The following is a 15,483-nucleotide window of genomic DNA, read 5'->3' on the forward strand; positions in this document are numbered from 1 at the left end:
TTCTGAGTTTGTGCTTCTGGGGCCAAGCACTCAATGCTGCCTACCAATATGCATGACTTGTGACTCCTATACCCTGTAATCCTCGGTCTTATGTAACATTTCCTTTACACTAATTTATACACATATGATTGTCTCTGTGTAATTTGTGTGCGATGCAAAGTACTTTGACACCCTACACTAGTATGAGTGGCGCTTTAGAACTAATTAAATGCATCTGAACGCTAGTGGTTATGGAGCCTTAAGGGACGCTGTTAAAGTGTGGTGGTGATAAAGGAATCTGCACCACTCAGCCTTACCTCAACATCACCCCAGCACCACCTCAGCATCAGCACAGCACCATCTTAGCTTGAGCACAGCACTATCTCAGCATTAGTGCACCTCCACCAATGCAGCCCCACCTCAGAAGCAACTCAGCACTTCAGGATCAGCGCACCACCACCTCACGATAGCACCAACTCAGTCACTCAGCACCAACTCAGATCCAGTGCACCACCTCAGCATCAGCACAGTACCACCTCATCAGTGAGCCACCACCCGTGCAGCACCAAGCCGCACCAAATTAGCATCAGTGCAGCACTACCTTAGCATCAGTGCAGCACTACCTTAGCAACAGTGCTGCACCAATGCAGCACTATCTTCGCATTAGGACAGCACCACCTGAACACCACCACCTCAGCATCACCACAGCCCCATTTCAGCATCAGCCCAGCACTGCCTCCTCATCAGTGCAGCACCACCTCATCACCAGTGCTGAACCACCTCTGCATCAGCACATCACTACCTCTTCAGTGCACCACCAACTCAGCACCAGTGCAGCACCACATCGACATAAGCACAGCATCAGGTCAGCATTAGCACAGAACAATCTCTGCATCATTGCACCAGCACAGCCCTACCTCAGCAGCAACTCAGGACCCACGAAGCGTTACTTAAGCATTAGCGCTGCACCACCTCCGCATCAGCACAGCATCAACTCAACACCACTCAGTAGCAATACATCATTTAGCACCTCCTCAGCATCAACCGCACCACCTCCTCATCAGTGCACCACCAACTCAGCATTGGCGTAGCACCAGCTCAGCATCAGCGCAGCACCACCTCCACATTAGCACAGCACTAAAGCCACATCCGTGAACCACCACCGCAGCACACCACATCAGCATCACATCCCTCCTTTCCCATCCTAACATTTCCCCTCCCACTCTCTCACATACTCGATCCTCTCCCGCGTTATTCTGACCACTGAACCTACCATTGTGTACTGTTATACTGTTACTGTCTATATTACTCAATTGACTCTTTTAGTCCACCATGTATGAATTTTTCATTTAAATCAAATGTTCTGTATTCCCTAAATATTATTATGCAAATGTTGAGCGCTCTGATACCCCCAGGTGGAGCTAGCGCTATATAAAACTTCTTAAATAAATAAAATAAATAGCACTAACTGAGCACTAGCTCAACACCACCTGAGCACCAGTGCAGCAGCACCACCTCAGCATGACTCAGGTCCACCCCAGTACCAGAGCAGCACCACCTCAGCATCAGAGCAGCACCACCTCAGCATTAGCGCAGCACCATTTATGCATCAGTGCACCACCAGCATCACCTCAACACAGCACCAACAGCATCACAACGCAAGCATAACTCAGCACCACAGCGTCACTCAGCACCACCTCGGCATCACTCAGCACCACCTCCACACACTACCTCAGCATCACTGGAGGATCATTCAGCATCACATCTGTACCAGCACTCCACCACCACAGCCACACTTCAGCATTACTTATGTTTCGACCCAGTGACACTAATGGTATCTGCCTGTTGTATTACAATTATAATTAAGCACTGAGAGTTAGCAAGCTATAGCAGTCACAACCACTGGGAAGTCCTAAATTGTTTGTGACCTTTGGCCCTTCCTAGATTGTGAAATCTGGAGAAAGTGGTTAAGATTGCTGGCATAAAGCACTTACTTCTCAAGGCAGGTCTGGAACGCATGGATAGTACACACTTCTTCTGTGAAATCCTCATAGTAGGGAGCACGAAAACTTTTTGGTTGCTCCACACCAAACTACTGACTTACACTGTTATATTGTCATGCTATCCTTCCATCAGAACATGCTCTGACAAGCAATTATAAAAAAAAAAAAGGGTAGCTCTGTCATCTCGAGGTATAAAGCCTAGAAAAAACAAGGCACTGTTTGCATGCAGACCCTATTAGCCACGCATCGGGCCACAAGGTCAGCTAACATCTTAACACGGTTTGAAAGCACTGGCCATTACAAGAACCTAACATTCTTTAAATTGCTCTTCCTGCCTGGAATAGCCAAGCAAGGTCAACCCATTAAACATTGCAGCCCCGTAGTCATGATTAAAGAAATCCACTAGTGACAATGAAAAGTTAGGAGCGTGTGTGTGCACCCGAAACTACTCCAGACAAAACACTGCATGTTCTTCTAGAGACATGCGATAGTAGACCCATCATACCTTTAGGATCGCCACCTACAGATGCACTGGCCATGTGCATGGTATCAAAAAGGTTCAGAGATGCAAAGGATTGTGACCTGTGGACACTGAACTTGGTATCACATCAGAAAAATGCTGGAAAATCATCTGGAGAAGGCAGTTTTTAGCAACCAAATCACTTTTCTGGGTACATGTGGTGTGAGACCTTCCCAGAATACATCGCCAAATGTACCCTGATTATCTGAATCTTACCACCTGGGATGAAGATCATTTATGAAGCTTCCCACTCAAGAATCATCGCTAATGAGTATCCTTCAAAACGTTTTGAGGTGTAGGGAGGTACTATGCAAGACAGTTCTTTACATGGATCTCATTATGCCTGGACTTGAAAATTTCACAATAACAAATCTTTTTTGTTGTTGTTTTTTTTAAACCCTTGTTTATGAGAAATGTACTTAAAGTGTCATGATTAAAGTATTCCTTAGTGATAACGTTATTGTAACTCCTTTTTAATACCATGTCTCTTACTCTATGAGAGTTTGAGATGGTTGGTCCTTTTTTGGTTTTCAAACATTTCAAGTTTTGGCCATGCCAAATAATAAAAAAACGCAGTGTGCTGGCTTGGTTTTCTACCTTCAGTGGCTACTATTAACGAAAAACACTGAAATGTGGTTGGCATTGTACTCAAGAGATTTTGGTTAGACTGAATAGAATCTTGATTAATGTTCTGGTTGTTGTCCTATAAATGCGATACAACGCACCAATGCTGGCATACCTCTTTAGATAAAAGTCCTTAGCCACAAGCTTTTACAGAAAATTTTAATATTCACTTAAAACTTTACAAAAAGAAAATTTTGCAGTTGGCAGAAACTCGAGAAAGATTATGTTTTGAGGACGATGTTTGATGATGTGCAAAACATTTTTATTTGGGAGGATGTAGTGGCCTGGTTTAATTTCAGTACCAATCGGCTAGTCAAATTGTATTCAGAATGTTGGTAAAATCTACTCTTTTGGAGAAAGGAGGTCAGATTTTACCCACCACATGTAAACTCTGGAAAGGTGCACTGCAATTTCTATACTAGAAATGAAAGGTATCCTCAGATGGATATCTTTGAGAATCTAGGAGAATGGATCACAATCTTCACAAGTGTATATATAATGTTCTGTTCTGAAGCTCTTCAAGAAGACATGAAACATTTTGGAGAGCTGGAAAAGAAAATTAGAGATAAGCCTCAGCACATCCGCATGATGGAAAAATCTGGCTAAATCAAATAAAGATAGGTCACAGACACTCGGAATAAAAGTAAATGTACATGGATGTTTTGCCACCACGTAAAGCACACAGTTTTGGGCTTCTATGCCCAAACGTTCATTAGTGCTTCAGGGTGGCTAAGTGCCCTTACCTTAACATGCAAACACTAAATTATAGCAATCGCACAATTTTTTTTTATTGCAAGTGCAGCATGTAAAACGGAAGAACCTGCGGAGCGCATCACGGTTTACTTACTGCAAGACATGCAACAACGCCTCAGTCATACACCACTAGGAGACAACACCCTATGTTAGAGCTGTGACTAAGCAATTAACATTGTGCGCCTTTTAAATACCACATTATATCTTTTTGGAGACAATTCTGGATTTTCTAAAACTGCACCTCCACCACTCAGATCTGGACATGAACCCATGAGTTTGCCAGTCAGTACATTAGAAACCACAAATTCCATAGGACGAAGCAGCAAAACAAAGAGCTTCAATCTCTCCTCCTGCTTGAGTTCATACACTTAACTTTAAAACATGGCAGCTTTCATTATTAAAGTAGTCCCATTAAAACGGGATATTGGTACTGTTCACGGAAATGGTATGTGGATAGCGTGCCCTTTGGCTGCAGTCCACACCTTTCGCTCAGTTCGCTCAGTTTTCTGTATTAGCAAACTTCCGCTTCTTATAGTTCTGAACCAGGCAAGAGGCGGTGATTTGGGATGCCTTCCCCCTCTCCCAGCTCTGGAAGTCATTGAGTCCCTTCTGTCCAGCTTGGAACAAGGCCCGTTCCAGCTCGTCAAGCCGTGCCACTAGTGTTGACGTGTCCTCATTGTATGCGTTCTGGGAAGAGTCCATGATTCGACGGAACCTTCCAACAAATGTCTGGCAAAAAAGGGATTAAAGAGGATTATCAAAAACTCATGGCAAAAAATAACAAAAAACAATCACGCATTTATGTAAACAAGCCACTCCATCAGTAATGATTGATATTTCAGGAAAAGACCATGGTTAGAAGCTTGTGTTCAAGGCTGGCAAAATGGGAGTGACTCATCTGGTCAGGCCATAAGGAAAGCATCACTTTTTTTACTCGGCGCGATTAGAGGTAAGGCAAGTTTCAAGAAGCAACCTAGCCACGTCCATATGCAGAATTTCCAGACGGAGTAAGATTCCTGGTCCTTAAAATAAAACCTGAAGAAATGTAGATACAACTAGGACTGAAGTTTACTGCAGAATAAAACCTGCATTGAGAAACTGATTATAATTTGTAATTAATGTGTTCATTGGCCGTATTCTGTATATCAGGGGAGAATGAATTCAAACTTACTATGTTATGAGAAAATACCATTACCATCTGTGTGGCAGTGGATCAATGGGTCCAGTGCCTGGCTGAACAAGATGGCCAGGCACAAATAATAATGGGACCCTCGGGTGGTAAAGCAGACAGGCAGTTCTGAAGGAGCCACTGAAGGTTCAGATGGACAAAGCTTTGGAGTAGCCCTTTTCGATACGAGAGACAGCGATGTTTGTATTTGTATTAGCTCGGGTCTCATAGAAAAATGGGGTGGCTACGGCTTTCTGTGAACCGTTTTTTCCACTAAAATAATGACTATTAGTACTGCTGCGCACACTGGAGAACCCACACGAACTGGAGACAAAAGCTACCATTTTGTGGTAATAAACTGGTCTTCCATCAATTTTTAAATAAGAGATGACATCAAGTGCATACACACGAGTGTGTGCCTAGCAGTGGAAGCATGCCTTCACATCAAATGGTGTTTGTGTCAAGGCATTGATCTAAAGGTGATCCTACTGTTGATGGTAAGTAAATTATGACAGTACCAATTTTTGACATCGAGGTGTACAATTTCAAATGGGAGGGGCATGAATGGTGGAAGCTGCTATGCCTCTTCTTCTGCCTGGATCTCTCACTATTCGAGTTGTTCAGGGGGTGAGCATTGTTGCAGTGAAATAAATAATAAATATCTTCACGGATTGCCCCGTTTGCCTCCTTGGATCTGAGCCGGGTGATATTCCAATCTTTGGTCATCCTCTGACACTTTTTGACAAAATTCAGTCTTTTGTGGATAGGAAGCAGGTCAGCATATTTAACGTAATCGGAGCGCACCGGGGGCTGCTTGCCCCCATTGAAAAAACACTTCACGAAACGCAGAGACATGTTTTATAGAATAACTATTATTAAGGTGATAAAATGAGTGCAAACGATTCAAACAGCTTAAAAATGTCAAACAAGAAAATGAGAGACAACTAGAAGATAAAAAAGAAACTTTCAAATAAGAGTGACACAATCTAGGTTTACAGGTCCTACTCTCACAGGCCAAGACATGCCACGGTATAGAAGGCACTTGAGCCTTAGAAAGACCATATTTTTACCTGTTAAAGCTGCATTTACCTTTATTACCTTACGTGTGCTCTTTTTTCCTTCAGCTGCAAAGACCAAATAAAAAGGGGAAGATTGCTTTGTTTCTATAATTAAAGGGTTGTGGGATCACCAAAAGGCACACAGGCATATTCTAACACTTAGGAGTAATTATCATGATTTGAAAAGACAGAAAATAGCTTACTGGTTTAGAAAAATTCTCCAAACAAACTACTGGCATTTGTAAAGCTTACACTTTTGTGGCATTGCAGTATCTTCTCCAAGGGCTTAGTAGGTGAAAGTCTATGCGTATCCTATTTAAGAGGTGTTCACAGTAATTCCAGAGGGCCAGAGATGAGCAAACTGGGTGCCTCTGCTTACCATGCTACTGTTAAACAGCATACGTTGCAACTCAATATGTGCATTGAAAGATGTATGGTTAGCCAATGACCTAAATGAAAGAGCTGGGTGGCATTCATGCTGGTCACATTTGTGCTCCAGTGCATTACAGCATATATGCACAAAGAACAAATTACTTCCTGTAATGTTCTTTGTGATGGGTACTTCTAACAGTAGATTCCTCACCTTTGGAATTTCCCCAGACACCAGACTGGATCTGGAAGTTTATCCAGGACTGTTCCCAGACACCAGCAGGTGACAACATATGCCCGTAGTGATCACGCTCTGCTTCCAGAAGTGACAGCACTAGTCTGTATATCCGTGCCTCGCTTGGTGCATTAACGTCAGTTTACCTTTGAACTCTTCTCTGCCCTCAGACGCAGACCACCTTTGGCAAACTGGAAAAATGACAGCATGCAAAATCTAACTGTGGAACTTTAGAACTCTAAATGTCCACTGTCCAGAACAGGGAAGAGGGAGGGCAGTAAGGAATTTGCAGTTAAGCGTATCCACCAGAAAGAGCATTACTGAAGGAAAGTAAATAGCTCTTTTGATGGCTACTTCGACTTGCAGTTTACTGACCTTATGAATAAATACCAAAGTAGTACCTCCCATAATGTGAAGGTGTCTGTGGAGTGCACTTGCACAGGAAATCCAGCAGAACTGGCCTTCGGTATGGAAATGAAATACAGTCAGTTTGTGCCACACAAACTCCATGCAAGGAAGCATAGGTTGGGGATATTTGAGTGCAGGACCCTGCCCTCTTGCTGAGAATAGAGGTCCTCCTAGAGAGGCAGCTGGATTGGGGGTGCAAATGTTAAGGCTCAACAGGTAAATCCCTCCTAGCACAATCCGGAGGATCAGAACCGAGACTTTCCTGATGATCTTCAGACGAGGCAGCAGAGGTGGAAAGGTGTACAGGAGATCGGTCACCCTGGGAGCCGCGTGGCAGAAACTCCAATGCGCAATAATTGTAACCTTATGTGTTCTTTACAGTGGGGAAAAGATGCATCCAAGTTAAACCCCACTGGGTGAAGATGTATTGGGTCACCTTCAAATGACGATGCAATTCGTGGTCTGTCAGCTGACATATGTTGAGCTCATCAACTCTGGCTTTCAACGAGCCTGCCAAATGATTGATGATTAGAGAGATCCCTTGAAGGTCCATCCATTTCCAGAGCTGCAGAGCCTTCTGGCACAGGATCCACAGCCCCCACTACCACACTTGTTGCAGTACTACACGGTAGTTGTGCTGTTATTAATCCCCGTACTCCGGCTTTCCCTTCAGAGTGGGGAAGAAGGCCTTAAGACACAACCCAAGAGCATGAAGCTTCAGAAGGTTAATAATGAGTTTTTGCTGCACTAAGGACTAAAGGCTGCTGATCTCCCCTTTTTCCAGATGACTGCCCCATCCCAGCGATAGTGTATCCATCACTAATGGGCGCTTCAAATGGGGTAGGGAGAACAGCCTTGTTACAAGTCAAGCTGGTGTCCAATAGTCACCACCAAAGTTTCTGTTGCCTCCTCCAAAATTCAGATGTTGTCCGAAAGGCAATCCCAATGTTATGCCCACAGCAGATAGAGGCTCCAATGCACATCCTGCATGTGCTAATGGGCACGCTGGACCAGCAGGATGCACAAAACTAAAAAGGCAAAGAAGTCTGAACATCGCCCACGCCTCAACCCAGGTGTGAGACTGGAATATTGAGATCATAACAGGACCGGTGGAAAACCTTGAATGTTCCATGTCCAGCAGGGGTGTGGAATTCAATAAAATATCTACTTGTCCATGGGGTAGGTTGCTTCATAAATTTACTTGTCCTGTAACTAAATCCACTTGTCCCTTTTGTGCCATATAATGCTGCGACAAATTATGGCAGCAATCGTATTATATAAGAGCCCTGAAATAGCCGCACTGATTATGCCAGGGCTGCTTCCATAGTACCGTTTGAATACTAGCAATTCCCTTATGTTGTCACATTTCTGCAGATCTACATACTAGGGCTGAAGGCAATGGTAAGCAACAGTTCCAGGGTTGAAATGCCCTTTTGAATATGTGCAAACCTACTAACTTGCTTGTTTTAAGGGTTTTCACCAACTTTTCTCTAATCTTTTCCCATACTTCCTGACAATGGCAGACATAAAACGTCTCCCATGGTTGGGGAAAAAGTGGTTGGAGGGAAAGTGAGCTTGCAAACAAACAGATTTTCGCATGAGCAAATCTACACCTGCATATTAGCTCATGATAAAATGCGGTTCACAAATATTTTCAAATGAGTACTATTTCTTGGCCTACTTCTGTAAAGTCTTGTGAATTCGCACAAGTCGTATATCTGCAAAATAATCCAAGGACATGGGTGCACTTTATTTAATAACTGGGCCCCTAATTAGGCCTGGTGTTAACCAGGACCTTTTGTGTTTATTAAAATGTCTCTCTCTCTCGGCTAGCTTCACTGTGAGTGACAGAATTCTGTTCTTCCACAACGAGCATATCGACAGTTGTTTTGTTCAGTGTCAGATACTACTGTGCAATGTGTGCTTTTTTGAGACCAAAATAATTTTTACTTTTGCCAATATTTGTTATAATGGTGAGGGCCTGGCAGCTCACTTACCAATAAGGTTTTTTTTAAAAACCATGCCAAAACAAGTCACGCATTGACAAAACCAAAAGGTTGAACAACAATTTCAAACCTACTGGCTTTACCAGTGCTTGTTTATTTTTATGTTTCCCATAATCTTATTAAAACTGGTTACAATGATTTTCCATTATGAATATTTTGGGGAAATACTAGCGTACATCAACACATTTTACTAAATGATGCTGGAAAATAATGGTACGTACATTTTTTCGGTAGTTCAGCGAAATTTTTTCGCATTTTTTTGTGAACATTTTATTTTGAAAGCAAAGAATCATCAACGGTCTTTTCAATCAGCTGATTCTTCTACACACCGGCACTTGAATCCAAGTGAAGCTGTCGAACATCAGTCTAAAAGGACTCCAACCACAAACGGGCTGAAACAAGGCTGCGTATTAGCCCCAACTTTGTTAAGTCTTCTTAAGTCAGATCTTTTGACCAAATTGGACAAGTGTAATTCCCATGCCCCAAACATGGGCAGACTTGCCCTTTTCAAATCTATTATACGCGGACGACCTTGTCTTCATCAGCAAAACTCCGGTCAGTCTCAAACACTTACGGGACACTACTTAAAGGAAAAGTGGGCTGAATAAACTTAGACAAATCCAAAGTCATGCAGCTGAATCAAAAAAGGTTACTCTAAAACATTACTGGCATTTGGCAGGACAATGGCTAGAAACAGTCATGAATACAAATATTGGGGAAGGGGGGGGGGGGGGGGGGGAAGTCATAGATAGCAGGTATTTACACGGCAGTATCACACACACAACTCTCTAGAACTAAATTGCCGGTCCAAGCTTTGCTCAACTGATCCAGGTGATACAGGTAAACCTCATTCTAACTATCACCTCATTCTAACTATCACCTATTGGAGCAAGTGCATGAGGGGTAGGGACGCCAGTACGCTGGATGGTATAGTAATAGACGCATGGAGTATGATTTTTAACTTACCAAAATACACTTCGCCGGCTCAATTAAGACTGGCATTCGGTATGCAGATGCAACTACTGGAACGCAGAGGCACTGTAGTGCCAGTCGTACTCCCATGTACTTGGACCACGTGATGACCTTTGACTACCATTGTTTTAATTGATTTTAGATGTTTTGATTTATTCTAGCTTGAATGTACAACATCATTTTTTTCTGCATTTGCACTCTGCCTTGGGATTTCATTTTGTGTCTCCTTGTAGCTTCAAAGTGGAAGTGTTTGCTTTTTACAACCTTGGCAGGAACAGAATGTGTGGGATGTGCGTTTGAAGGCACGAGCAAGAAAAAGGTGTGGAATGTACTTCTCAGTCTCAGAGTGTAATGTTATAGGCAGTGATGCCCATATGTGCATTATGTTGTACATTGGGAAGTGAAGTGTGCAGTGCTGTCTGCAGTGGAGCACAAATGCGCATTGTGTTGTACGCTGGGAAGTTCTCTCAAGTTTTTACTATTGGCTTTGACATGCCCTCATTCCATCTTGAATTCTGACTGTCTAGCTTGAGCTTTGCACACACAAGCAGACCCCCAGATCACTCACGTTGTTTAGGTTATCCACGTTCAAGATTGTTTTATGTACTTTCAGAAATGTTTTCTACTTTCTCAAGCTTCACTAAGATAAGAGGCTGGAATATGTGGGAGCGCAAAAGAACACATGAGAACTTCTTTGCCTTTGGAATGCTTGCGGGAGATCGTCCAAGTCGAGTAAATTTCCTTGGCACAGAGGAGGTTCTCTCAGAAACTTCTAGTGCATTGAGATTATAAAACTGTGGTCTGTTGACTTGGAGAGCGGGATTTTGTTTTGACCTGAAAGGACGGATGCATCTTATTCAGTGTAGCAGTTCCCGGCTTTAAGTCTCTTGACCGTGGCTGTGAATCCCCCCCAGTCTGGTGTGGGCTAAGGTGACGTTATTGCAGCCGGTGATGCATTTTCTCTGATTATAGGCATTGCGATTTGCAAGTTTGTCAGTGTGCATATTCAAGTCTCCAGTGGCCATAATCATCTGATGTATTCTGTGTATAGATATATCTTTATATCTTTTCATGCTTTCCTTTGGTTCCTTGTGTCTGATGCATTTAACAGTGCATATTTCTTGCAGTGGACGTCCAGTATTATCATTATTATCTGCTCGTATTTTTATCCCATGCATTTAACAGTTGCATCGGACTTGTAAGTGTGTTATTATTGCTTGTACATCTATCTATATACATTAACATGTGGTTTCATTTGACATCTGGGAAAACCTGTTAGAGAGTGTTGCTCAAATAAAACCCCACGCTTTATTCTGAAAACGGTCTTTTGATGTGCCTCATTTTATGAGAGTGAACCCCCTTTCCAGGTGTTTTCTTGCTTCGCCAGTTGTGTGCCTCCGTGAGGGAGTGCTGTATTTCTATTATTTGAGAGTGCAAAGCAAAACAGGTGCTCATATCAAAAGCTGTACAAAAGGGGGTGGTGATGGACGGAGCATCAGAACCAATCAAACACTCACACCCAGTCAACAGATCTGGGTTTGATCAATCACCGTTCTTTAGCCCACTCTGCCACCCCAGTTCAGACATGGCCATATGCAAATCAGTCTGACCCTGTGCCTCATGGGAACAGTCCAGCCCGAACTGCCAAGCCATGCCTTCCCTGGACCGGAAACAAGCTTCCTAGGACCGGTTTCTGGCATTTCAGCCGTCTTCAGCCAGGCTTGCTTGAATCCAGTGGCAAAGTGAGCAAGGGACTCACGTCTGAGCATACCCTGCCAACTTATGGCGAACAAAGCGGTACAAAAGGGGGTGGTGATGGACGGAGCATCAGAACCAATCAAACACTCACACCCAGTCAACAGATCTGGGTTTGATCAATCACCGTTCTTTAGCCCACTCTGCCACCCCAGTTCAGACATGGCCATATGCAAATCAGTCTGACCCTGTGCCTCATGGGAACAGTCCAGCCCGAACTGCCAAGCCATGCCTTCCCTGGACCGGAAACAAGCTTCCTAGGACCGGTTTCTGGCATTTCAGCCGTCTTCAGCCAGGCTTGCTTGAATCCAGTGGCAAAGTGAGCAAGGGACTCACGTCTGAGCATACCCTGCCAACTTATGGCGAACAAAGCGGTACAAAAGGGGGTGGTGATGGACGGAGCATCAGAACCAATCAAACACTCACACCCAGTCAACAGATCTGGGTTTGATCAATCACCGTTCTTTAGCCCACTCTGCCACCCCAGTTCAGACATGGCCATATGCAAATCAGTCTGACCCTGTGCCTCATGGGAACAGTCCAGCCCGAACTGCCAAGCCATGCCTTCCCTGGACCGGAAACAAGCTTCCTAGGACCGGTTTCTGGCATTTCAGCCGTCTTCAGCCAGGCTTGCTTGAATCCAGTGGCAAAGTGAGCAAGGGACTCACGTCTGAGCATACCCTGCCAACTTATGGCGAACAAAGCGGTACAAAAGGGGGTGGTGATGGACGGAGCATCAGAACCAATCAAACACTCACACCCAGTCAACAGATCTGGGTTTGATCAATCACCGTTCTTTAGCCCACTCTGCCACCCCAGTTCAGACATGGCCATATGCAAATCAGTCTGACCCTGTGCCTCATGGGAACAGTCCAGCCCGAACTGCCAAGCCATGCCTTCCCTGGACCGGAAACAAGCTTTCTAGGACCGGTTTCTGGCATTTCAGCCGTCTTCAGCCAGGCTTGCTTGAATCCAGTGGCAAAGTGAGCAAGGGACTCACGTCTGAGCATACCCTGCCAACTTATGGCGAACAAAGCGGTACAAAAGGGGGTGGTGATGGACGGAGCATCAGAACCAATCAAACACTCACACCCAGTCAACAGATCTGGGTTTGTTCCCATGAGGCACAGGGTCAGACTGATTTGCATATGGCCATGTCTGAACTGGGGTGGCAGAGTGGGCTAAAAAACGGTGATGGATCAAACCCAGATCTGTTGACTGGGTGTGAGTGTTTGATTGGTTCTGATGCTCCGTCCATCACCACCCCCTTTTGTACCGCTTTGTTCGCCATAAGTTGGCAGGGTATGCTCAGACGTGAGTCCCTTGCTCATTTTGCCACTGGATTCAAGCAAGCCTGGCTGAAGACGGCTGGAATGCCAGAAACCGGTCCTAGGAAGCTTGTTTCCGGTCCAGGGAAGGCATGGCTTGGCAGTTCGGGCTGGACTGTTCCCATGAGGCACAGGGTCAGACTGATTTGCATATGGCCATGTCTGAACTGGGGTGGCAGAGTGGGCTAAAGAACGGTGATTGATCAAACCCAGATCTGTTGACTGGGTGTGAGTGTTTGATTGGTTCTGATGCTCCGTCCATCACCACCCCCTTTTGTACCGCTTTGTTCGCCATAAGTTGGCAGGGTATGCTCAGACGTGAGTCCCTTGCTCACTTTGCCACTGGATTCAAGCAAGCCTGGCTGAAGACGGCTGAAATGCCAGAAACCGGTCCTAGGAAGCTTGTTTCCGGTCCAGGGAAGGCATGGCTTGGCAGTTCGGGCTGGACTGTTCCCATGAGGCACAGGGTGAGACTGATTTGCATATGGCCATGTCTGAACTGGGGTGGCAGAGTGGGCTAAAGAACGGTGATTGATCAAACCCAGATCTGTTGACTGGGTGTGAGTGTTTGATTGGTTCTGATGCTCCGTCCATCACCACCCCCTTTTGTACCATATCAAAAGCTGGCTGTTTAAATGCTCATTTATGGAATTAATTGCGGTCTAAAAATGCAGTGCATCAAAGTCCTATATGCAGAGTCAATAGATCAACTATGCCAACATGATCTCTAGGAGGCCTTAGGGTCACACAACAGCTTGTCAACAAAACGGTTTAAAGGATTTCCTTGGCAGAGGGCAAAGCACTGATGTCTGGGAGGGCTCATGGATAATTCACTCTGCACAGTTACCCCAGGGCAGTTCCACATTCTTACCTAGGTGCCGGGTTTACCAAAGCAACTAAAGAAAAAGATCTATGGCACTAACTTGCCATACTCCCATCTCTTTTCCATTCCAGAAACTACTACAGGCAACTGTCAGCAAAAAAGGATGCAATACATCTGGTGTGCATATGTGGAAAACGTATATACGAACACAGATCACTGCTAAAGCCAGTCTTTAATTGTAAGGGAATAAGAACATGCAAGTAGGCAGTGAAAGCATGCTTTGCTGGCGAGATGTTAAGTTAGCCTGCCGCCTTGTACGATTCCAGAGCATTGCTGAAAAGAAATTAAAACAGTAACAATTCTTCGCTGAATAGATAGTTGACCAAAAGACAATTATGTACTTGGTCAAAACTGAAACCACAGGATGCTAAAACAACTTGGAAAGGATAATGATTCACAGTCTAAAGGGTTTCCTTAATTAATTGCTAATTTGCACATTTAACTGGAACTTCTATACTGCCTGTTTTTGCACAAAACGATTGCTGCCATTGGTAATAACAGTCTAAACGCTGCTGACTTTGCACATTGGTTTTTGCAGCCTATACATAATCTTATGGTCTTACGGTTTCTTAATCTCAATTATGGGTGACTGTTCTGAGTAACTGAATGTTAACTGTTCTCACTAGTGCAACGGTTTTAATTAATCATGCAAATAAAGATATTACTTCCAGTACTAGGGACAATCCCAAACATATAAGCCCAGTACCCAAACTGAAGGCGATTTGAAGACATACGGACACTACTCGGAAATTATATAGAGGACAAACTCCCACCGTCAAGTCATCAAAGGAGAGGACTTCAAAACGAAGTTAAGCAATTGGTGTGGAGACAACAAAGCCCTCATGAAAGTTAAATAAGACATGGAGCCCCGATCCTAATCCACCCTTTCGTGCCAAAAGACCCCAAAGAAAGTCATTTGGAAAATAATCCTATAAAAACAGCATGACCTCAGCATCCCACTCTTCAATGCTCAGATACAACGCGATCATGGAGAGAGTCGAAAGTGATCATAATCCACTTACTCAAGTAAAGAAGCCCCCTGCTAAGATCATTTATCGAATTTCTGCCTGGAAGCCCTGTAAAATCGGAGGGCGACTCAGCCAGTAATGGAGATGAATCAACTCAGGAGTCCTGGAGGAGTCACTGACCGAACAGAAACGTTCATGTTAAGACCAAGCTCAAAAACACAAGCCAATCTAAACAATTACTTGGTTTGATAAAAGCGCACTAAAGAACAAACAATTGGTGACAAAACAAACTGTGCCAGAATTTTGCGTAGCACTACTGCGGACCGAGCAGGCGAACCTTCATTTCACCTAAACTCTACTCATGAAAAGCATCCAGGAGGCAAAATCTGCAAATAAATGAAATGGCAACACAATACCTGAACTTTCACATCATCTGAAAACTATAATAGAGAAA

The 15,483-nt window shown here is 44.1% G+C and overlaps 1 protein-coding gene across 1 annotated transcript in view; it reads right to left on the minus strand.

Moving 5' to 3' along the window:
* Positions 1-3,271: 3,271 nt before the first annotated feature.
* GINS3 (GINS complex subunit 3) overlaps positions 3,272-15,483 on the minus strand; it is a 42,240-nt gene continuing 30,028 nt past the window's right edge. The window contains exon 3 of the mRNA XM_085637552.1: positions 3,272-4,608. Coding sequence (XP_085493678.1) covers positions 4,378-4,608 — 231 coding nt within the window. The 3' untranslated portion in view covers positions 3,272-4,377. The remainder of the gene's footprint in view (positions 4,609-15,483) is intronic.

This window comes from Triturus cristatus, chromosome 12 (genome assembly GCF_964204655.1).
Source record: "Triturus cristatus chromosome 12, aTriCri1.1, whole genome shotgun sequence".
Taxonomy (NCBI): Eukaryota; Metazoa; Chordata; class Amphibia; order Caudata; family Salamandridae; genus Triturus; species Triturus cristatus.